Genomic DNA, 22,469 nt, shown 5'->3' with positions numbered 1-22,469 from the left:
AGTATTCTTCACCAACACCGCCCTTAGACCGGTCAATACCTTGATATGAGGCACATGATGCCGATGAAAACACCACGGCTTGTGCACACACACCTTGACCAGCAGAGTGACGGCCTTTCCGCCTACAGCTGTGTGGAGGTCACCTGTGGCATCCTTTGCCAAGGCAGCCCATCGTGTGCCTGGCAGCGCCTCCCTCAACAATATGGTAGGATCACGAAGGAACCAGTTGGCAATCCCTTGCTCCCCATGATCCCTGGCACTTGAAGTTGGATTTTTTTGTTTTGTCTTGTTTTTTTAACATATCAGTCACTGTTCATAGAAATTCCCCGAGAAATTCACTGAGGAGTGCAAACTGCCTTAGACTCCTAACCATAAAGCCAGCAGGTAGAAAGGGCCAGGCATTCCACAGGAGAGAGACCCGGCTTTTGATTCTCATCAAGAGTTACAGTCTGAAAAATCTTACCATAGTGAACGAAGGGGGAAGTGCAGAGTGGAGACCCAAAGCCCATTTGTCGGCCACTGGAGATCCCCTTGCAGAGGGGTCTAGGGGAAGAGATAAGTCAGTCAAAGTGAGATATAGCACCGATGAAAAATACAACTTTCCTCTAGTTCCTAAATGCTTCCTCTCCCCAGCCCTCTCCACCACCACCACTATCATGATCCGAATTCTGCCTTGCAAATCTGGCTAGACCAGAGGATGAACACTGGTGCTGATAGGAACTGGAAACACAGGGAATCCAGGCCAGATGACACCTTCAGAACCAGGGCTGTGAGTGGCGATACTGGGAGGGTAGAGGGAGAGTGGGTTGGAAAGAGGGAACCGATTACAAGGATCTACATGTGACCTCCTCCCTGGGGGATGGACAGCAGAAAAGTGGGTGAAGAGAGACGTCGGACAGGGCAAGATATGACAAAATAATAATTTATAAATTATCAAGGGCTCATGAGGGAGTGGGGAGTGGGGAGGGAGGGGGGAAAAAGCTTAAGTGGAGAGCAAATGTTTTGAAAATGAAAATGATGAGGGCAATGAATGTACAGATGTGCTTTACACAATTGATGTATGTATGGATTCTGATAAGAGCTGTATAAGCCACTAATAAAACGTTTTAAAAAAAAGAGTTCCAGTCTCGGAAACCCACGGACACTGTTCTGCTCTGTCCTTCAGGGTCATTACGACTCGGAATCGATTTAATGGCTGTGAGAGAAGAACTAACCAGTCGTTAGTTCACGCGGTAGAACACATTGTTTCTCTGGATTTCTTGGAAATGTCGTTGGTTTTTTAGCCCCTTCTAATTGTTCGGTGGTTGCAGGAAATCGTGGATGGAAATGTATAGAGGTTCTGGTTAATGTTTTGTTTGGCAGAAAGGAATTGCTGTTGGGGGTGATGAGGACATATATATTAGCCATTGACTTTTGTCCTATGGAAGTTAGTTGCATTCATTGTGACGATTATGGGATCCTTTCCTCTTTGGCTTTTCCTCTTAGAGGTGTTTATTCTGAAGGTGTCACTTTTTTTAAAGCCAACTGCTCAGTCTCATCTGAAAATGCAGCGTGTTTGCAAGGCCCTTCTGCAAGGGTAGGACTTGAACAACGTCCCTTTCTTTTCAGAACACTACAGCTATTGACAGACTAGACTGTACGCTCCTGTTGAATGCAGCCAATATTCTCTGCAAGTTTTCTTGGGGTCTGTCCCGGTACTAAAAGTACTAAAACCACCCCCACCCCCACCCCTGCTCAATCTCTCTCACTGCCAAGGACAGCGTAGAACTGCTTCTGTAGGTTTCCAAGGTCGTAACTCTTTAACAGAATAGAAAGCCTCATCTTTCTCCCTTGGAGTAGCTAGTGGTTTTGATCTGCTGACCTTTGGGTTAGCAGTCCAAAACGTACATACTATGCCGCTTCAGTAAATCCCTCTTCTCTTTTGCCCAACCATCTACTTAGCCTTTTTATTCACCTTTTTTCTATTTCAGCGATTACACCTTCTAATCCTAGGAGTCCTGTTTGGTTTTTTTCCCAGTTTTTCAAAAATCTCCTAGCTTTTCAAAATCTATTAAATATAGTTATCCTAGATCCTGTATCTAATAAATCTAATGTCTGAAATGTGTCTGTTTCTTAATCTCTTCTGTTCATTATTCTCACACATGGTGCTTTCTTTTATTTATGTGTTACATGACTTTTAAAAATATAATTTGCTGAGCTACTTATTTTCTGTGGATTTTGGGTTGTAGTAGTAGGAGGAGTAGGAGTAGCGCTCCCTAGCTGGACTGAAGTCACGTCTCCCCAGACAGAAGGTGTCTTCGTTTCTACTCACTTCGAATACTGCCAAATTGGGACCACCGCACCACTGCAAGCGAAATAACTTTCTGAGTGTCTTTCAATCTGCACAGGTAGCCTGGACTCCGATTGCAAGCATGTGGCACATTGATTTGTAGCTATTAATTCTCAGGGACCTTTCTTTCTTTCAGCATGGATAAGACAAACACGTTGAACTGATAACATTTTTTTTGCGTTGTGCAATCCGATGTTTACCTTGACCCTGTAAAAGGACCCTTGGGGGCCCGAGCTTTGTGTCGGCGTGACCTTTTAAATCACCCCATCATGTGAGAGTAGCTTCAACAGCCCAGAGAGGAGGCTGCACAGTCACCCACATATGTGCTCCAGGACTTTTCAGAAACTCTTGCTTGAAAATTCAGATTATTGTTTTAAATCGTTTTGTTGGTATATAGTTCACATACCATATACTTTAATCATATTATGAAGAGTTTTGCAAACAGTACCACCATCAATTTCAGAGCATCTTCCACTTGTACTCATTGTTGTTCACTCCCTACTCCCCCAACCTGCCCTGCCGTCCCCTTAGGTAATTATTAACCCAGTTAATCTCTCTATAGATGTACCTATCTTGGATTTCATAGGCAGAAAATCATACAAAACACCAACAGCAAGCAAGCAAAACCCAACAGCAATGACAAAACAAAACAGAAAAAACTCAGTCAAAAAGAAAACAGAAAATATTGAAAACTGAAACAACGTTTAAATGAGTAAAACGGAGATCAAATGATAAGGTGTTACATTTTAACCTAACTACATCTACCATAATGGACTTTACAATGCTTTCTGTCTGATAGCAAGGCTGGTCACGTGCCCGGACTATCTTCAGAGGTGATCCACCAGAGGCTTAATTCATGTGAGGGCCCCGAAAGTGGATTTGGAGCATCCACTATTACCCATAACCTGCAAACTGGGTGCGCGGAATGTAAGCACTGGATTATTTCCAATCCTTGGATCCCGCAGGCTTGTGTGCTTCTTCAATGTGGTCTTAGTTGATGCCTCACTTAGATGGCTGCTTGTTTGAAGACGGCTGATAGCTGGGGACCATCTAGCTTCCTCACCACACTTTGCTATAGCACCATCTCTTCAGTGATCCTGTCATGAGGGTCAGTGTTGAGTAGGGCTATGTCCTAAGAACTAATTGCTGTCAGATGGGGACTGGAATTGAATGTGGGTGTAAAATCCATCCATGTGTCTCTGAAGCATGAACTTCTGTGTTTGCTTTTTTGTGTCGCCTAGTTTCCCTTTTGTTGTGAAGCTGCAAGCCTCTTACTTTCACACCATCCCCAGGATGTATTTTCAATATGTTACAATGTTTATATATGTTTTGATATGTTCTCATTGGTTAACTCTGTAGTAACATTCAGGCTAAGCCACACATTTCTGGAGCTAAAGTCTCCTTAATTTTATTACAGTATGGTGTATGTGTGCATTGATACATATAAAAATCATGAGTTTACAGCTCTGTGGGATTTTTATAAACTCAACAGACCCTTAGGCCAGCTCATGTATTTATTAAGAGATCCTTACTGGTCACTCGCAAGCTTTTGTATCAAAGATTAAATCAAACTTTGATAGTTGTATATAAACAGATATGTTATCTGGCTTCTCTGTTTAGATTCAGCCCTACTGGGTATCATGTAAGTCCATCATTTGCATGGTGACACAGGATTTCATTGTGCACATATCACAACTGATGGCAACATTCTACAGCGGACGCTACCCAGCTAACAGGCTGTGGTGAGCCTAGAGCATGGTAACAGGAAGATGGACACGTAGCCCCACCCCAACATTGGGCCATTGTGGACGGTGCTTTTTTGGAGAGTCCTGTCTTTTCGTAGATATGCTTGTGAATTTCTATCCGGGATATAAAAAGCATTGCTGAATAATTCTAGTTCTTATTTCAGAATGATACTTGTAATCTTCTAGAACTACACAGTATCAGGAGGAAAGCAAATTACTGGTTAACTTTCCCCCTCTTACTGTGGTATCCAAATATCTCCTTGTTCAGATAAACATGAACCCTATGGGAATTTCTACTTTGGGGCATTTTACCCCTGAAATTATGGAATCATACATTCCCTTCTCAAGAAACAAATGGAAAGCATTTTGTGCTGTGGATTTTCAATAAATTGCTCATTCACTCCCGTGTTGCTGAATATATATAGTCTAGCATCTCCAAAGCCTTCTTGATGTGTGACTGGATTTCTGAGCTAATCACTCTGGAATGGAAGGGCCGCTCACGGAGGGAAGTTGGAGAGAAGAAGTAACATGCTCCGGACGTGAGAAATAAAACGGGATCTAAGTTTAAACACTGAGCTCAGAGTGTAGCTTGCTGAAAGTGAGGAGGAATCGTAGCCCTTGTTGGTGAAGAGCAAAGATTGGCGCCTTCAGTGTGGATGACAACTCTGGAAAGACGCCAAAGAGCCTCCCAGAAGTAACACCACGACAAATGGAGAAAAGACTGAAGTCGTCGGGGATTTTGTCTTACTTGGATCCACAATCAATGCCCGTGGCAACAGCGGTCAAGAGACCAGATGATGCACTGCATCGGGTCAATCTGCTGCACACGACCTCCTTAAAGTATAGCAAACCAAGGATGTTACCTTGAGGACTAAGGTGCACCTGACACTAGCCATGACGTTTTCCATTGTCTGACATGTATGTGTCACTTCGCCCCTTAATAAGGAAGGCTGAAGAAGAACACATGCATTTGATGCAGGCAATGAATGTGAAAAGTACCACGAACTGCCAAAAGAACAAACAAATCCGACTTGGTCCAGGTACAGCCAGAATGCTCCTCAGAGGTAAAGAAGGGGAGACTTCATCTCGCATTCTCGGGACATATTATGAGATGTGCCCTGCAGAAGGACAACATGCTCGGTAAGCTACAGAGCCGTGAAAGAGAGGAAGTGCCTTGATGGGATGGGTGGACACAGTGGCTGCATCAATGGGCGCAAACATACGAACCCTTGTGAGGACAGTGTGGGAGCAGGCACTGTTTGGTGCTGTTGCACATCAGGTCACTGCGAGTTGGCACCTACCTATAGGGTGGCATCTGGGGCAGGAAGAAATGAGAGGGCACCATCAGCTCACATTTTGAGGAAGGCCTTGAGAGACAGAAAGTCAAAGCTTAAGGGAGAAAAGTAAAAAGGGCGTGGATGTGAGAGGGAGAAACAGGAGTGCAAGAAATGTATGATGTCTCCCACTTCCTGGCCCAGCTGTGCTGTAGGGTGCTGTTGAGCGGCCCTTGGGTCTAGCCAGCCAGCCACCCGTGGACATCCTAGGGCCCCTGCGATGCCCTGGATGCTGTAAGAGGATTGTGGTTGTTGGGTGCTATTGGGTCCGTTCCAACTCATAACGACCCCATGTGACGGAGTGGAACTTCCTAGGCCTTGTAACACATAGCATGGCTGGTCCATGGACAGCCAGAGGAGCAAATGAAGTGTTGGACGAAGTACAGGTGGAACACGAATGCAAGGAGGGGGCAGGTGATCAGAAGGAACCAGTCTCTGGAGAAGGGCGCCACCATAGGATCAGCTGAAAAGAAGACCCTCAATCAAACGATTGACACAGTGGCTGCAACAGCGGGGCTCGGGCATAGCAGTGAGGAGGAGGAGGGTGCAGGGCCAGGCGTGCTTCATCCTGTTGTCCCCGTGTCTCTGGGAATGGGCACAGCCGGTGCCCACCGACGGCGGATCTTGCAAAAGTAGACCGCCTACTCCTTCTACCGCAGAGCCGCTGGGTAGATTCCAAGCTCGGATCTCGGGGTTCAAGACCAAGTGCTTCAGCGCTGCACCCCCAGGAACACTCGAAGCAGGCAGGAAACGACGACGAAGAATAAAGCATGGTTCGTGGCTTCTGCTTCCTCTCGCTCGGGGATTTGTGGTCACGCATGGAGAATACTGTCGCCCACTGTTCCCGACTTTGACACACATCCTCCACAGAATGTTGACATTTATGGAAATATATAAAACACTTTTAGAGTTTTGCTTTGTTTGGGTTTTTTTTTTCAAACAGAAATATAACTTTGCCATTTTACTACCACGTTAAATGTTGATTTTTTATATTTTTAATCTATAGGCCAATAGATTCTTCTTAAATATATACAGATTAAACTCATCCTTGGGAATGGTTGCGTTATTTTTATATAAATATATATGTCTTTACGTATCAATCACAAATTAACTGGCAGGATTACCGAGCACCCAGAGCTCTGGGCGCTGGTCTCCAGCGTGGTGTCTTTGGCTTTGCCCCAAACTGATCAAAGCGGGGGGTAGGGGGCGGGGGGGGGGACTGACCAGGGACAGTCGCAGAGCACCCATAGCAAGGTGCAGAATAGGGTGGGTGGGGGTAAGGGGAGACTGGAGTCTGGACCAAGCACCGCCCTTCCCCGGCCACCAATAGGCTGCTAGAGCCGCCTGCCAGTCCTTTCCACAGCACAGACCCCCATACCCCGCCCACCAGCGCCTTCAGCCCCCATTTTCAGATCCTGGGCCTCCTGCCCCTCTCCTAGGCGCGTCGCTGCGGAGAGTCTTCCAGCACCGAAGAGGCCGCGATCGACGCTGCCGCACCCACGGTGAGTGCGGTCCCCGGGGGGCTTCTGCAGCAGGAGCAGGCGGCGCGCAGCTCCGTGGGCAGGGAGGGCAGTGGGGCCACAGCGCGCTGGGACTTGGGGCTCAGGGGGCCGGCGCTGGGCCCTGAGGCCGCGAGGCCCAGAGGGCGATGACTTTCCGAGGGTCCGCTGCAAGTTCTCCAGCTCCATTTCCGCTCCCCCGGCCCCGCTGCCTTCTCTCTCTCTCTCTCTCTCTCTCTCTCTCTCTCTCTCTCTCTCTCTCTCTCTCTCTCTCTCTCTCTCTCTCTCTCTCTCTCTCGGACTGTGTCCCTGCACCCTGAAAAGCCCCAAGCGCCCCACCTTTAAACCTCGTACATTTCAGATTATGAAATATTTCCAAGCTGCAGATCGGTACAGAGAATTATTCCATTTGTCGAATGCTGACATTTGACCGCCTCCTCGTTTGGAATCGCTCTTTCTGAAAACAAACAAAAATCTAACAAATAAAGCCCCTCCCCCCACCCTCCCCACCCCCACGCCGCCTTTAGAGGTTAAATCCTCCTGTTCTTTCTACGTTTGGGCCTTGGATAATGGACCCGTACGTGTGTAGGCCGTGCTGAAATGTGCCGTTTAGATTTCTTAAAATTCTCCTGGAACTCAAGAAGGATCTCGGCTTTTTAGCTTGTATTGCCGGTGGTCCTAAGCCCTGGCCTGTCCCAGATCAGGGGGGCCATAAGCTGCAGGACACCAGTCTTGCTGGTAGCCCTGAGTTCTGGCGGACCTGAAGGACAGGTCGCTGTCACCTAGGCAGGTTCCTCAATGGCTGCCTGCCCATGCCCCTTGCCTCTGAACCTGCAAGACACAGCCCTGTGCTTCTCAGGGCCCCACTTAGCGCCCCTCGGGTCGGGCCTGCTGTCCATTGTGACTAGGTCTGGAGGCGAGATTTCGGGGGAGGGGAGGCTGCGGGTACGCAGGAAGAAAAGGTTCCGTGTGAAATATGGACTCGGGGCTTCCTGCTCTTTATTTTGCTGAACAGATGTTCATACAGCCCTAGAAATTCTAAGGATATAATAACACCGTTCTATGATCATTAACTCGCTTCCTGAAGGACTAAGGGACAATAACCCGGCGATGCAGAGTCTAATTGCGCCGTCTCCATTTTACAGATCATAGAACAGAGGCACAGGGCCGGTATAAAGTCACAGCGCCCCAAACCCTGCCTCCTGATTCGAGGCCAGGCTGGGGCCCGCTCAAGACCTACATGTGGTGTATTTCATACGCTTGAAAGGTCTGTCTTGGAGGAAAGCCACCTCCGGACAGCCCACAGCCACCCTGCCCCCATGGCGACCCCACAGCGCAGAGCTGGCCCTGTGGGTTTCCAAGGCTACCATCCAAGCGCATCTCCAGGTCTTTCTCCACGGAGGACTGGAACCCGGAGCCCAGGGCTGGAAGCAGTTACTCCTGACCCATCAGCTGTCAGACGGGTCAGAGAAGGCTGGGAGCACTCTACTCAATAGTCTAAGCCCCACCGTGTGTGTGTTTTAAATGTCATATTTTTCTGCGTTTGAGGTTTTGTAAGTGGCACATACGTGGTTTTAAACGAAATAGCTCTCCCTTCCAGCCCGCCCCTTCCCCGCTTCCAAAAGCGCAAACACCGCCCAGGATCACAGAGGTGTTTTTTGGAGGGTGGGGGTGGGGAGGTGTTCTTTTCCTGTTCAAATCGCACTCAGCGTCCCTCCCAGGTCGCCTGGTTCCCTGGGCTGCGGATCCAGGTGCACCTGGGCGAGCTGAGCGCCGCGCCCTGGTGCCCGCGGACTCCATGGAGGACTTGGCCTGTGCTGAGCAGGATGGGGTCCGGCGACCACGGCGCGCACACAAAGAAGCGCTGTCCCCAGCCAAGCTCCGCCCCCAGCTGCTGAGGATGTGGGAGGGTGCTGGGACCCTGGGCCATTCGGCCCCGCCCCCTTCCTAAGCCTTGCAATGGGGACTCAGCAGGGAACCAGTGAGTGGTCCCCGGCTATGGGGCCCATCCTGGGGGTGGGGGCAGGGCAGTTACTCTTTGTGCTATCTCCTCGCATTGTGCGGGGTCACCACCGCCGCTTTGGCGGAGGCATTCGGGACCAGGACCCAGCATCCTTCCATCTGCCACCCTTGGAACTTGGCAAACACAGTCTCTGGGACAGAGTTCACGCGCCCAGGCGCTTCCCTGGAGACCAGGAGGAGGGAGGTGGGGGGGTGGCGGGACCAAGAGAGAGTGTTCCCCCAGCCTGTGGCCGCGGGATCCCCACCCCCTCCCGTCTCCGCCCGGCCCCTAGTCCCCTGACGTCACAGGCAAGCTCTACAGTGCAGGCTCTGGGCCCGGAGGGGCGGAGAAGCAGGACTCACAGACGGCCCTCCTCACACTGTGCTTGCTGGACCGAGGCCACCGAGCAAAGGCTGGCTAGAGACTGCCTGGGGTTTATAAAAATCCTTCCTCCTTCCTGGGCTGAAGCGCCTGGACACTGCCCACCCGAGAGTGACCCAGCCAGAGAGCAGGTCGGACAAGGGTGAGAAAGGGGCGCTGGGGAGGGACCCTGGAAGGAGTTAACACCCTGTTTGGACTTGGTGGGAGTGGGAGAGATGGGGAGGTTTTTCTGCAACTGGATACAGGGACATGGTGGGGTTCACCTCTGTAGCTAAGCCCACATGGAGGTGCTGCCAAAGAAAGGCCTGGCAATGGACTTCCAGAAAGCCAGTCACTCCCAGCCCTTTGGTGCACATTTCTGCACCGACATGAGGAGGGCTGGGGCAACAGCATCTTGAGTGAACCTCCCAGTGTCCAGGAAAAGGGTCTGGGATGTATCTGGGACTTCCGTGTTTTAGTATTGTGTTGCCTTTGGGGATCCTTCCACCGTTTTCTGTATCCATCCATGCGCTCCATGTATCTTTTTAAATATATGAGCGACCTGTTTTAACTGGAAATTAAATAAGACTGAGGGTGCTTGCCTGGGACAGATGCTGGGCCCCCAAGTGACCTATTTCTGTGCCTAGGTTTTGTGTGGCAGGACACATCCTGGCATGGTTATCTGAACGACAGCTGCTCCTATTTCTGTAAAGAGGGTCATTGAAGAAGGGGTGGGGCCAGCTGCAACCCAGCTTGGTAGAGGGTGATGGCCTTGAGAAAGGAAGGAAGGATGTACAAGGAAGGAGAGCAACCAGCCTGTGGAAGACAACTGCATGGCGGGCAAAGACCCAGGGCACCACGTGCTTGTGACTTTGATCAGTTTTCCAGGCCAGGCTGTTTACCCGACAGAGCTGTGGCATGCCCCGTGCCCATCACCCCTTCCAGCCCTCCCCCTTTCCTGTTCCTTAGGATCATGGGAATCCTAAGAATCAAGTATATTCCCAAACCTCTGAGCATCATTCTGCTTTGGGCACTGGGACCGGAGCCATCGTGCCATGCATGGACCCCTTACTGATCTAAACGCCGACACACTCGGAAGCAAGGCCTGTGCGTCCTTCCTTCAAAGTTAACACCCTGTGGATCGATTTCAGCTCAGACAGTGCTGGAAGGCGACCCTCTGGCCTAGGGGACAACCAGAGCACACAGTGGCAAAGGTTCCAAGTGCTGGAATCCCTGGTTTAAGGGGGGGCAGAACCAGGCAGTAGTTGGTTCCTGGCCACAGTGGACGAAAGCGAGCATTTTAAGTAAGGCCACAATGTGACAGAGGAGATTCTCAGGGCCGGTAGGGGAGGAGCAAATCTGATGGCACAGCGTCTACATGCATGACTGCCAACCAGAAGGCCCACCGCCAGCAGCTCTTTGGGAGAAGGATGGGCAGTTTGCTTCTGTGAAGACTGATACCTTGGAAACCCTGTGAGGTACTTTTACTGTCACAGGTTGTCATTGCCATTCGGTGCTGCCAAGTTGGTTCAGACTGAAAACAATGCCGGGTACAACCAGAGAGAAGCCCGCACCTGGTCCTGTGCCATCCTCACCATTGGTCTTAGGTTTGAGCCCATCTGTTGCAGCCATTGTGTCGATCCGTCTTGTCGAGGGCCTTCCTCTCTCTCGCTGCCCCACCACTCTACCAAGCACGATGTCCTTCTCCAGGGACTGATCTCTCCTGAGAGCATCTCCACCGTAGATGAGTGAAGTCTCACCATCCTTGCTTCTAAGGCGCATTCTGGCTGTACTTCTTGCAAGAAAGATTTGGTTGTTCTTTTAACAATCCCATAGCACGTTCCATATTCTTCACCAGCACCATCATGCATTGATTCTTCTTCAGTCTTCTTGATTCAAAGGATAGATTGAAAAGAAAAGATTAAAAATTGCTTTTAAATTTTTGCTTTAAAATAGATGAAAATAATAAAAAAGGTGGAAGTTGTCAAAGATTGTATCTTGCTTGGATCCACAATCAAAGCTCGAGGAAGCAGCAGTCAAGAGATCAAATGACATGTTGTATTGGGTAAATCTGCTGCACAGACCACTGTACAGTGTTGCAAAGCAAGGATGTCACCTTGAGGTGCGCCGGACCCAAGCCATGCTAGTCTCCATTGCATCATCTGCACGTGAAAGGTGCACTTGAATAAGACAGGCTCTGCCATATCAGTCTAACTCGGAGTCTAAATTGACTTCATAGCAATGTTTTCTTTTACGTTGGGGGGAGTGGGGTTTGAGGGCAGGGCCAACCAACCCACCCTGTTGTTGGGTGCTGTGGACTCCGCTCCAACTCATGGGGACCACATGCCCAACAGATCCAAGCGTAGCCCAGTCCTACTTGCTATTAAGGGCACAGGGTCCAACACCCAATGTCATGCGTGAAACCTGGTGTGAATTTGATAATGAAACAAATCCTTTGGGCATCGGTTTCTTTCAACCTAATGGCACAATGGACTAAGTGTTGGATTCGTAAGAGAAAGGTCAGTGGTTTGAACCCACTGGATACTCCTCCAAAGAAAGAGGAGACAGTCTCCTTCCGTAAATATGACAGCCTTAGAAACCACGGGAGATGCGCCTCTAGGGTAGGAATGTTGTGCGTCGGAATCAACTCAAGGGCGGTGGGCTGTGTCAGCACAGAGTTGATGATTAATGGTCAAACTCACTTGTCATCCAATCCCTTCCAATGCAGCGCAACCCTGTAGGACAGAGCAGAACTGCCTCTGGGTTTCTGAGACTGTAACTTTTTACAGGAGCATCACTCCTCATCTTTCTCCAAGTGGCTCGTGATTTCAAACTGCTGACCTTTTGGTTAGCAATAATGATAGCACAAGTGCATATTCCTTCAGTTCAGTTGAGGCTTTAAATCATTTACATAAAACACTTAGAGTACAAAGGCATTTTTTGAAGTTCCTAGCAAAATGGAATTAGAAGACAAAAACTAAACTATAAACCTCATTTCTCAGCAAAAGCTCCATCAAGTCCAAAACGTTGTTGTCAGTGATAACAACCATTTAGTCCATCCCTAAAGAAACAAGGCTCTGGGGAATTTACCTGTTTGTTTCTGATGATATTAACTGAAGAAAAATGGATGGTCTTTAAAGACAATTTAAAATCAGAAACCTTAACAAAGTCAGAAGGAGCCAAATCAAGACTAAAGGTGGATATCTGATCATTTTCCGTCGACACACTCATAGTCTACCCTGTTTGATGAGAGGAATGAGCAGGCGCTTGGTCATGGAGGAGAGGGGCTCTCTGGTGAAGCTTTCCTGGGTGTATTTCTGTTAGAGCTCTGGCTACCTTTCTCCAAACATATTCACAACAAGTAGATGGTATCATTCTTTGGCCCTCTAGAAAGCCAACAAGCAAAATGCCATGAGCATCCCCAAAACGGCTGCCAGGACTTTTGCTTTTGACTTGTCTGCTTCTGCTGTAACTGGACCACTTCTACCTCTTGAAAGCCATCGCTCTGACTGTGCTTTGTCCTGGGGGTCATATCGGGAAATCCAGGTTTCATTGCTTCTGATTCCTCCAGGGAAGGTCTCAAGATCTTGATTTGCTTAAAATCTCTATCGAAAGCTCTGCTCTTGTCTGAGCTCAACAGTTCTGGTGCCCAATGAGAGGAAAGCTTGCTCAACTTTAATTTTTCAGTCAGAATAGTGAAGGCTGAACCCATTGAGATGTCTATAGCGTCCTGGCTGGTTTCTGCTGTCCACCTTGAGTTACAGCTTGGCCAAGATTCATTTATTCCTCATAACTTGATGTGGATGGTCTATAATTTCAGGCTTCATCCCAACAGTGTTCATCTTTTCATAAAATGAGATATCATTTGGAAAAATGCTGATTTCTTGGGGGCATTGTCCCCTAAACTGAACATATAGCATGAATGATTTCACCGTTCCTCCATCCAAGGTTCAGCATTAATTTGATCTTTGTTCTTGCTTCAGTTTGAGCAGGATAGTGTTCTGTACTCTGTGCCTCACACTTCCCCCTTCTGATATCCTATCGCACATGAGTATGAGTTTATTTGAGTGCAAAACAGTTTTCACACCTATGCATAGTGTCCTCCCAATGTGCATTTCCCATGAACTTTTGGAAGACCGTCTTGTGTCTACCACCCAATAAACACCGTATCACTATCCCACCAATGTTACTTCTCTCGCCACCACTGTTATCACCAGGGCCGTTGCCCACACAAAAATAGCTTCGTGCTCTACATATTAAAGCTACGTGCCATTTTCACTTAAAATGCTCCTCTAACCAGGACATCTTTCTAGGCTGATGGCATGCCTCCTCATAGCTAGGGGATGGTGTGCTCTAGGGTGGCAGCCACCCTCTGTGCCACACTGCCAGTACACGGTGTCGTCTTCAGGAAGTGGTAGAAGGAGAAGGCTCACCACACATAGGGCCCCTCCTCTTTGCCTGCTTTTTGGTCCCAAGGCAGCCACTTCCTGAGGGACCCTTCTCTCCAGACAAAGGGTGAAGCCTACTGCAAGTTTGCCTGAGCCGAGAGCCCCTCTGGTACCTGGGCCTGGGGAGACGAGGTGTAAGTGAGGACAGCTCATGTGGGGCTGTGTTACAATGGGGTCAGGAGGATGTCTCGGGGTGTTGGGGTCTATGGAGTTGGATGGGACTGGGTTAGTGGGGTGGGGTGGGGGGGCATTCTACATGCCCTGTCAGCTCAGTCACCCCTTCCATGTCTGGTTCTGGATGGCCGTGCTCACCCTATCTATAGGTCTGTGTTGTGGCTGCCCATTTCCCTCAGGAAGGGGATTAGCAGGGCTAGGTCTAGGCTGAGGTCCTCCCACCACACTCGTCTCCTGAAAGACCCAGGTAATCCCTGGTCCTCCCAGGTGACTCGGGATATGGTCAGCCTCCATTGCCGGCTCCTTTCCTGCTCCACCTGCCACAGTCCTCTCCCTCCAGTGGTGGGGCCACACTCGTGCCTGCTAGTGAGATGGGGCATTGTCACCGGCCAGTGAGCCATATCCATGCCCTCTTTCCTTGCACCTCCTCTGAGCAGCACAGGCGCTCCATAGATGGAAAAACGGAAGAGGAAGGAGAGTCTAAATGTGGGGCAGGGCCAGAGAAGAAGCTGCAAAGGAGGGAGGCCGCAGAACTGAGGCTGGAATTTGGCACTGTCAGCTGGGACTTTCAATACCCTGACAGAGGCCCAGTTGTTCTCCAAGGGCCAAGGTGACAGCACCCAGCACCTTCAGAGTGGAGGCAGAGCAGGCCATGGTTGACTTGGAAATGGTGCCACATTAATCCCCATCCTCCTGGCAACGTTTAAGGACCTGAGCTTAGTTAGAGCCTGTGGCCGGGGGCTGTGTGGTGAGAAGGCGCTGGCCAGACTAATTGAGCACAGGTGGGGACAGTGTGGCCCTGCTCAATGGCCCTTGTGCCTGGCTACTCCTAGGAGCAGAAGCAGGGACAAGACAGGTGTGTGCCGGCCATGGCTTCTTACTCTTCTACTAACTGCAAGGTCAGCAGTGCTCTGAGGGTCTGGGGTGCCGCAGGAGGCCTGCGGGCAGTTTGAGAACGGGTGCCTGGGGGCCCCCTTGGGGGATGTTTGGGGAAGGGACTTAGCAAGGCAATGGTTCTGGGGAGGAGAGAGAAGAAAGGACTCTCCCCATGCCACTCTCCTCTCATTGCTTGGGCTTGCACTTGAGGGACCTTGGCCCCCATGTGTGAGAATTACGGCACTAGAGTCATGAAGCAGTGTCCCTGTATGTGCACAGCCTAGCGAGGGGCTAGCCCTGCTGTCCACGGTGAGGATGCCCTTTTAGCCACACCCTGAAGTGGGTGACTCTTAGTGCAATAATTGCAAGGAAGTGCATGTGTACACGTGTGCAGGGCCGGCACATGCGCACACATGCACATCCGCACACCCACACACATGTGCCTCCATTTATGGTCCACCGCTGGACTGTGCTTCCCAACTGCAGTGTTGGGGAGTGGGGGTGCCAATTGTGCAGCAGCACGTGCTCACTCCCAGCCCCTGTGCCCAACTTGAGCCCCTCGAGATGCTTTGAACCTTTCATCATGGCGCCGATGAGTCCACTTTGGAGGGCCTGGGGGAAAGCCAAAATGGGTGGGGTTCACTTCCTTGCGTTGTTCATTTGACTTAGGGTGGGGGGAGTCAGGGGGGCTGGATTCCGAGACACCTCCCAGGCTGGCTGAGTCAGTGCCTGGAGGCTGGACGCCTGTGTTGTTTACCTACTGTGTGAGCCAGGGGGCCGGGTCTGACAGGCGGCCAGCGCCCAGGCAGCCTGACTCCAGCATGTGGGCGTGTGTCATGGCAGGTACTAACTGTGGCCAGGGCAGGGAAGGACAGCAAGCAAGTGTCCCCAGAGACTGAGGACAGCGAGGCCGTGGGTGCTGGGGCTGGTGGGAGCAGTGCCAGCGTGCGGTGGCTAGTGGTGATAAGAAGCCCGGGCCCGCTCATTCTGGAGATGCTCTGTCCTTGCAGAGAATGAGGTATACTTACATACTGGGGTCGGGGCTCGTGGCAAAGAACAGGGGCTTAATGGGTGCACGCCCACCCCATCCCAGGGCAGGAACAGACTGACACTGCTGTGTTGGCGGCTACCCTCCACTCCTGGTGCTCAGGGGCCCTGACCCAGCCCAGATGACTTCTCCTTCTCTGCACCCTGAGTCCAGACTTCTTGGACTCCCCAAGGCAGGAGTAACGCAAGCAACATAGAGACAAAGTGGGCGGGGTGGGGAAGCAAGCTTCTCGTCCGTGATGGAAACATCTCACAGGCAGGAATCGGGGGTCCCCTGGGTTGCAGACACCCTGGCCAATGCTGAGTCACACTCTAGGTTAGTGTCACCTGCCAGGTGGGAAGACTCCCCTCACCACGCAGGAGAGGGTGTCTCTGCTTGTCCCTCTTCTACCGTCTAATCTGACTCTCCCCTTCCCCCCACAGAAGCCTCAGAGCCATGTCGACTCCCACTGCTGCCTTCGAGGCCCTCATGAATGGGGTGACAAGCTGGGATGTCCCTGAAGATGCCGTACCCTGCGAACTGCTTCTCGTTGGGGAGGCCGCCTTCCCCGTGATGGTGAATGACGCGGGCCAGGTCCTCATCGCTGCCTCCTCCTACGGCCGGGGCCGCCTGGTGGTGGTGGCCCACGAGGACTACCTGGTAGAGGCACAGCTGGCACCCTTCCTCCTTAATGCAGTGGGCTGGCTGTGCGCCTCGCCCGGAGCCCCCGTTGGCATCCACCCATCCCTGGCAGCTTTGGCCCAAATCCTTGGGGGCTCCAATGTGGAGAGCAAGATAGAGCCGGAGGTCAAAGACTCCCTGGGGGTTTACTGCATCGATGCCTACAACGAGACCATGACGGAGAAGCTGATCCAGTTTGTGAAGCGGGGAGGGGGCCTGCTCATCGGGGGCCAAGCCTGGGACTGGGCCAACCAGGGCGAGGATGAGAGGGTCCTGTTCACCTTCCCTGGGAACCTGGTCACCAGTGTCGCAGGCGTGTACTTCACCGACAACAAGGGCGATACCAGTTTCTTCAAGGTCTCCAAGAAGATGCCCAAGACCCCTGTCTTAGTCAGGTGAGTTCTGGGGAGCGGCCTTACTTGCAGTTTTCTCTCGGGCCAGTGTAGGGCTTGTAAATGGCCCACTGTTGCTGTCATTGGGATCCATTGAGTCTGTTCCAACACAGCAGTCCTGGGGAAACAAAACAAAACATGGCCTGGCCCTGCCCAGTCTCACGATGTTTGAGCCACTGGGTGACTCCGTCCTGCAGAAGGTTGGTCTTCCTTTGTCCCCACTGGACATCTCTCCTGAGCCTGTGGTCCTGCTCCACACCTGGACATCTCCTGATGACATGTCTAAGTATGTGAAACAGTCTCCCCTTCCTGGCTTCTAAGGAGCATTCTGGCTGGGCCTCTCTCCCAAGACTGATTGGCTCATCAGTTCTTAGGGTAGTCCCAGGGCCACTTCCTATTCCGCACCTGCTCGAGAATTCAAAAATGTCAATTCTCTGTTCTCCCTGCCGGGTTGGCCAGCTCTCACGTGCATGTGAGGTGACTGAAGATACCGTGGCGTGGGCCAGGTGCATCTTCGTCTTTGAAGGGACATCTTTCAACCCTTAAAAGTGGTTTTCTTCAGGGCCTGTGCCCAAGGCAAGATGCCCTTTGATTTCTTGTCTGCTGCTTCCATGGGTGAATGGGGAACTTGTTTCTGCTTTGATGCTTTCACTGCGGAGCATGATGTCATTTATGGGGCCACTTGTGAGGATCAGCTCAAACAAACATACAGAAAAATGAACTCACTGCCACGGAGTCAGCTTCAATTCATAGCGATCCTAAAGGACGAGTAGACCTGTCCTTATGGGTCTCTAGACCTGCGAATCTTTACGGGAGCAGAAAGCCTCCTCTTCCTCAAGCAAAGCAACAGTGGGTTCAAACCTCTGGCCTTAAAGCTCACAGCCCAGTGCATCACCCACCATGTCACCAGGACTCCTTGAAGATCCGCTAGGTTTTTAAGATCGCTCCCAGGCACAGGAGCAGGGACAAGGTTCTCATGGAGGCCACCACCTTGGAGTCGAATATGCTTGGTGATCCTGCACAAGCTTCCCCATGGCGTCCGATGCATTGCAGGGACTGTCCTTGGGTGCTGACTGAGGCTGAGTGGATTCCTGGTGGCCCCTGCATGCAGAGTGGACACACGGCCCGGGATGTTTAAGGCTTGGACATTTCAGATGTGAATCACCAGGCCTGTGCTCTGAGAGAACTCTGGGCAGGTGTGATCTACTTGTGCACACAGTTACCCACACAGCCATCCATTCTCCCCTGGCATTCCCAACTGCTGGGTGTTTCCTTAATCACCAGCCTTCGGCTGAGCCATTGAAGGCATCTCCATGCTGGCTGGCACCAGTGGTGCTGTAGGAAGCACTGTCGGCATGAGTGTTCTCTAATGATTCCAAACACCCCCCCACGCCCATCACCCCAGTTCGACCTTACAGTCCCAGCTAGACCAGAGCATTTACACAGGCACAGATAAGAGCTCCTGACACATGGAATCAAGGACAGATTAAACCCCTCACGAACAGTAATGGGAATAGTGTTACCGTGAGGGTAGGGGAAAGGTGGGGGGGGGGGGAAGGAACTGATTGCAATGATGGACATATAGCACCGCCCCCCCAAGAGGGACAGACAACAGAAGTGTGGGTGAAGGGAGACAGCCTATGGTGTAAGATATGAAAATAATAATAATTTATAAATCATCAAGGGTTCATGAGGGAGGGAGGGGAAAATGAGCTGAAAATAAGGGCTCAAGTAGAAAGAAAATGTTTTGGAAAGGATGATAGCAACCTATTTACAAATGTGCCTGACACAACGGACGTATGGATTGTTAAAAGAGTTGTAAGAGCCCCCCGATAAAATCATTTCAAATAAAGAATGCCCGCCACCTGGATGTTTCTAGGAGAGCCCATCACACAGGGCAGGTGAGAGAGGTGCACCGTCAGACCCCTAGGGGTTTGGTGACAGCCAAAGTGTCTTATTTATGTGCTCTACCTGGGACAGGTAACGCGCCCTCCCCCCCCCATCCTGATGGCATGTGGGTGTGGGGGTGTTTACCTGACCCTGAGGGACGCATGTCTTTCCAGCTGTGAGGACGACCTCTCCGAAGACAGGGAGGAGCTCTTGCGAGGCATCTCAGAGCTGGACATCACCAACACGGACTGCTTCCCATCGCAGCTGCTGGTGCACGGGGCGCTGGCCTTCCCGCTGGGGCTGGACTCCTACCACGGCTGCGTCATCGCAGCTGCCCGCTACGGCCAGGGCCGCGTGGTGGTGGCCGGGCACAAGGCGCTGCTCGGCGCCAGCAAGCTGAGCCCCTTCCTGCTCAACTCTGTGCGCTGGCTAGACGCGAACCGCCGGGGCAAGATCCTGGTGCACCCGGAGCTGCGCGCGCTCAGCGTCCAGCTGGCGGCGGGGGGCGTGGACACCACCTTGGAGCCGCAGCTGAGCAGCGACGCCAGCGTCTACTGCTTCGAGGCCGGGAACAGCGATGTGGACGTCAAGGAGGTGCAGGAGTTCGTGGCCGAGGGCGGGGGCCTCTTTGTGGGTGCCCAGGCCTGGTGGTGGGCCTTCAAGAACCCGGGCGTGTCCCCGATGGCCAAGTTCCCCGGGAACCTGCTCCTCAACCCCTTCGGCATCAGCATCACCAGCCAGAGCCTGAACCCGGGGCCATTCCGCACCCCTAAAGCCAGCATCCGGACCTACCACTTCCGGTCCACACTGGCCGAATTCCAGGTCATCATGGGCCGCAAGCGGGGCAACGTGGAGAAGGGCTGGCTGGCCAAGCTGGGCCCCGACGGTGCCGCCTTCCTGCAGATCCCGGCCGACGATGTCCCCACCTACACCTCAGTGCACCGGCTCCTGCGGAAGCTGCTCAGCCGCTACCGCCTACCCGTGGCCACGCGCGAGAACCCGGTCATCAATGACTGCTGCCGGGGTGCCATGCTTTCCCTGGCCACTGGGCTGGCCCACTCAGGCTGTGACCTGGCCCTACTCATCCCGGAAATCGATGACGTCTACAGCTGCTCCTACCTGCGCCCCTCAGAGTCCCCCATCACCGTGGAGGTCAACTGCACTAACCCGGGTGAGCTGGGCAGGGACAGCAGCAGGCCGTGTCAGGGCCATCCCAGGCACTGCCTGCTGCTTTCATGAGGTCGGGGTGGGAACCCGGGTGACGTTGGTTTCTGGGATATGGAAAGCCCTGAGACCCTGGAGGAGAGAGTGAGGTCTCTCGGCCTTGGGGAGCAAGGGGCACCTATCACCCCTCCCCTCCCCCAGCCCACCTGTGTGCTAACCAGACCTGTGTCCTCTTGGCAGGCACCAGGTATTGCTGGGTCAGCACCGGACTCTACATCCCGTCCCGGCAGATCATCGAGGTCTCCCTGCCTGAGGCGGCCACCTCCTCCGACCTGAAGGTGAGGCCAGGCCTGTCGCAGCCAGGTGGCCACAGGGAATGCAGGACTGGTCTCTAGCCCCACCTCACAGACGGGCAGCACAAGTGCTCCTGGGGTGACACTCCTCAGGGTCCATGACTCACCTTGGCGGAGGCAGCCCGGAGTTTTCAGCCTGTGTATGTCCCAGCCCCGACACTCAGAGGTCCCTGTGCAGAGCACTGTGGCTCAGGCAGGGGCTCAACACCCTAACCCACTCTCGGGCCACCTATACCTCCTGCTATAACTGTCACACATGTGCAATCGCACACATGCATGTACACACAGTTGCATATCCCCTCACATGCACATGCAGGCACACATATCCTGCATTTATGCACCCATGTGTAAACGTGTGTCTGCAAACATGCACCTCTGCGTGCACATGCATACCAGAGCATATCTACACATATGCACACATTCATGCATGCACGCGTGAATTCATAGACAGAGTGGGCGCTGCGCCTCCTGGTGGTCAGTCTCTCCCTGTGTGGACCTCTCCCAGTGCTTGTTGAGCAGACGGGCGTCACAGGACTCTGAGGAGCTCGGGGTCCTTCCTCTGACCAGGAGGGGCCCAGGAAGACAGGGAGGAATATTGGCCCTGGGCCCCAACAGCCTTTACGCCTCCCAAGGCCTCTCCCAGATCAAAACCAGGCAGGGCCTCTCCACCCACCCCTGGCTGGAGTCGGAGCAGCAGAATAGACCCCAAGGTGTCTCTTCTCCAGAGCCCTGTGGGGCTGCCCTCCTCAGGATTAGCCTCAGGGAGACGACTCCCGGTGCATACACGTGGGTGTCTTGTCAAGACTCACCAGGGGCGCTGGCAGCAGGCTCTCCAGCCCAGTGGCCTTGTGCATGGATGCCATTCCCATGTCCACACATGGCCCGTGGGGGGAGGGGACAGTCCTGTCCTTCCTGGGTGCCCACTTCTCAGGTGCCCACCTGTACCCCCACATGGCCCACAAGATGGGGGGATGCCCTGCGCTTCCTGCGTGCCCACTGTCCAGGTGCCCACTTCTACCTGCACACAGTCCATTGGCTGAAGGGACAGCCTTGCTCTTCCTGGGTGCCCATCTCCCGGGTGCTCACCACCAGGCAGCCTCTCCCCTCCCCAGTCCCCATGGTGATCCACTCCTCCAGCGTTGGGCTCTCTACTCTCAGTTCCAGATCGGCTGCCACACGGATGACCTGACCAGGGCCAGCAAGCTGTTCCGCGCCCCCCTTGTCATCAACCGCTGCTGCCTGGACAAGCCGACCAAGTCCACCACCTGCCTGTGGGGCGGACTGCTCTACATCATTGTGCCCCAGAGCTGCAAGTTGGGCCCGGTGCCCATCACTGTCAAGGGTGCCGTGCACGCCCCCTGCTACAAGCTGGGTGAGCAGTGCAGCAGGCTGGGGAGGAAGGCAGGCATCCTGACACAGGGGAGAGAGAACTGGGTGACCACAGTAGCCGGACCCCATGCTCTTGTCCTGAGTGCCCGCCGCGTGTTCGCTGCTGGGTCTGGGGTGTGATTGCAAGTCCGTGGCTTTTGTTCTAGGGGAGACAACCCAAGAGGAATGGAAGAGGCGCCTGCAGGAGAACCCAGGGCCCTGGGGGGAGCTGGCGACGGACAACATCATCCTGACCTTGCCGACAGCCAACCTGCGCACCCTGGAGAACCCCGAACCCCTGCTGCGCCTCTGGGATGAGGTGATGGCGGCCGTGGCCAGGCTGGGTGCCGAGCCCTTCCCCCTCCGCCTGCCGCAGAGGATTGTGGCTGACGTACAGATCTCAGTGGGTGGGTGTCCTGTGCTTCCTCTGCCTGGACCCTTGGACCAGGCCATGTGGGGGTGCCCTGCCAGGTCTTTCCTTAGGTGACTCCATGTAGTGGGTGTCCCACTGGGACTTCACATAGGGGGTGCTTTGCTGGGACCCTTGGTGCATACCACATAGGTGGGTTTCCCTCCGGTGTTCTGTGCCTGCTGCTTGAAGGCTTTTCCTGAATCCACACCATGTGGGTGGGGTTCCAATGCACCCTGCCCATGGGCTGCCCCTTCACCCACAGCCAGGCAGTGAGTGGCCAGTAGGGTCAGCAGCGTACCAGACAGCCCTGGCACCTGACATGGACAGGGAAGAGATTTACATTTAAAGAAAGAAAGATCCACATTATGTAAGCTTGCAGGGTGGGCAACATCGGGGAGTCCCAGGCAAGAATGGG

General features: G+C 52.7%; 1 protein-coding gene across 3 annotated transcripts in view; it reads left to right on the top strand.

The window, feature by feature from the left end:
• TCAF1 (TRPM8 channel associated factor 1) overlaps positions 1-22,469 on the top strand; it is a 48,137-nt gene that overhangs the window by 17,132 nt on the left and 8,536 nt on the right. Inside the window, exons 2-7 of one of the 3 annotated variants that reach the window (XM_075558763.1) lie at positions 6,848-6,910; positions 16,238-16,870; positions 18,931-19,928; positions 20,162-20,259; positions 21,433-21,646; positions 21,810-22,049. In XM_075558763.1, the coding sequence (XP_075414878.1) occupies positions 16,251-16,870; positions 18,931-19,928; positions 20,162-20,259; positions 21,433-21,646; positions 21,810-22,049 (2,170 nt within the window). In that variant the 5' untranslated portion in view covers positions 6,848-6,910; positions 16,238-16,250. Of the gene's footprint in view, positions 1-6,847; positions 6,911-9,289; positions 9,433-16,237; positions 16,871-18,930; positions 19,929-20,161; positions 20,260-21,432; positions 21,647-21,809; positions 22,050-22,469 lie in introns of those variants that run through there. The other 2 variants (XM_075558760.1, XM_075558762.1) reach the window with 2 other exon arrangements.

The sequence above is a fragment of the Tenrec ecaudatus genome, chromosome 9, assembly GCF_050624435.1.
Source record: "Tenrec ecaudatus isolate mTenEca1 chromosome 9, mTenEca1.hap1, whole genome shotgun sequence".
In the NCBI taxonomy this organism is placed as follows: domain Eukaryota; kingdom Metazoa; phylum Chordata; class Mammalia; order Afrosoricida; family Tenrecidae; genus Tenrec; species Tenrec ecaudatus.
This window is presented reverse-complemented; position numbering and strand designations above follow the sequence as displayed.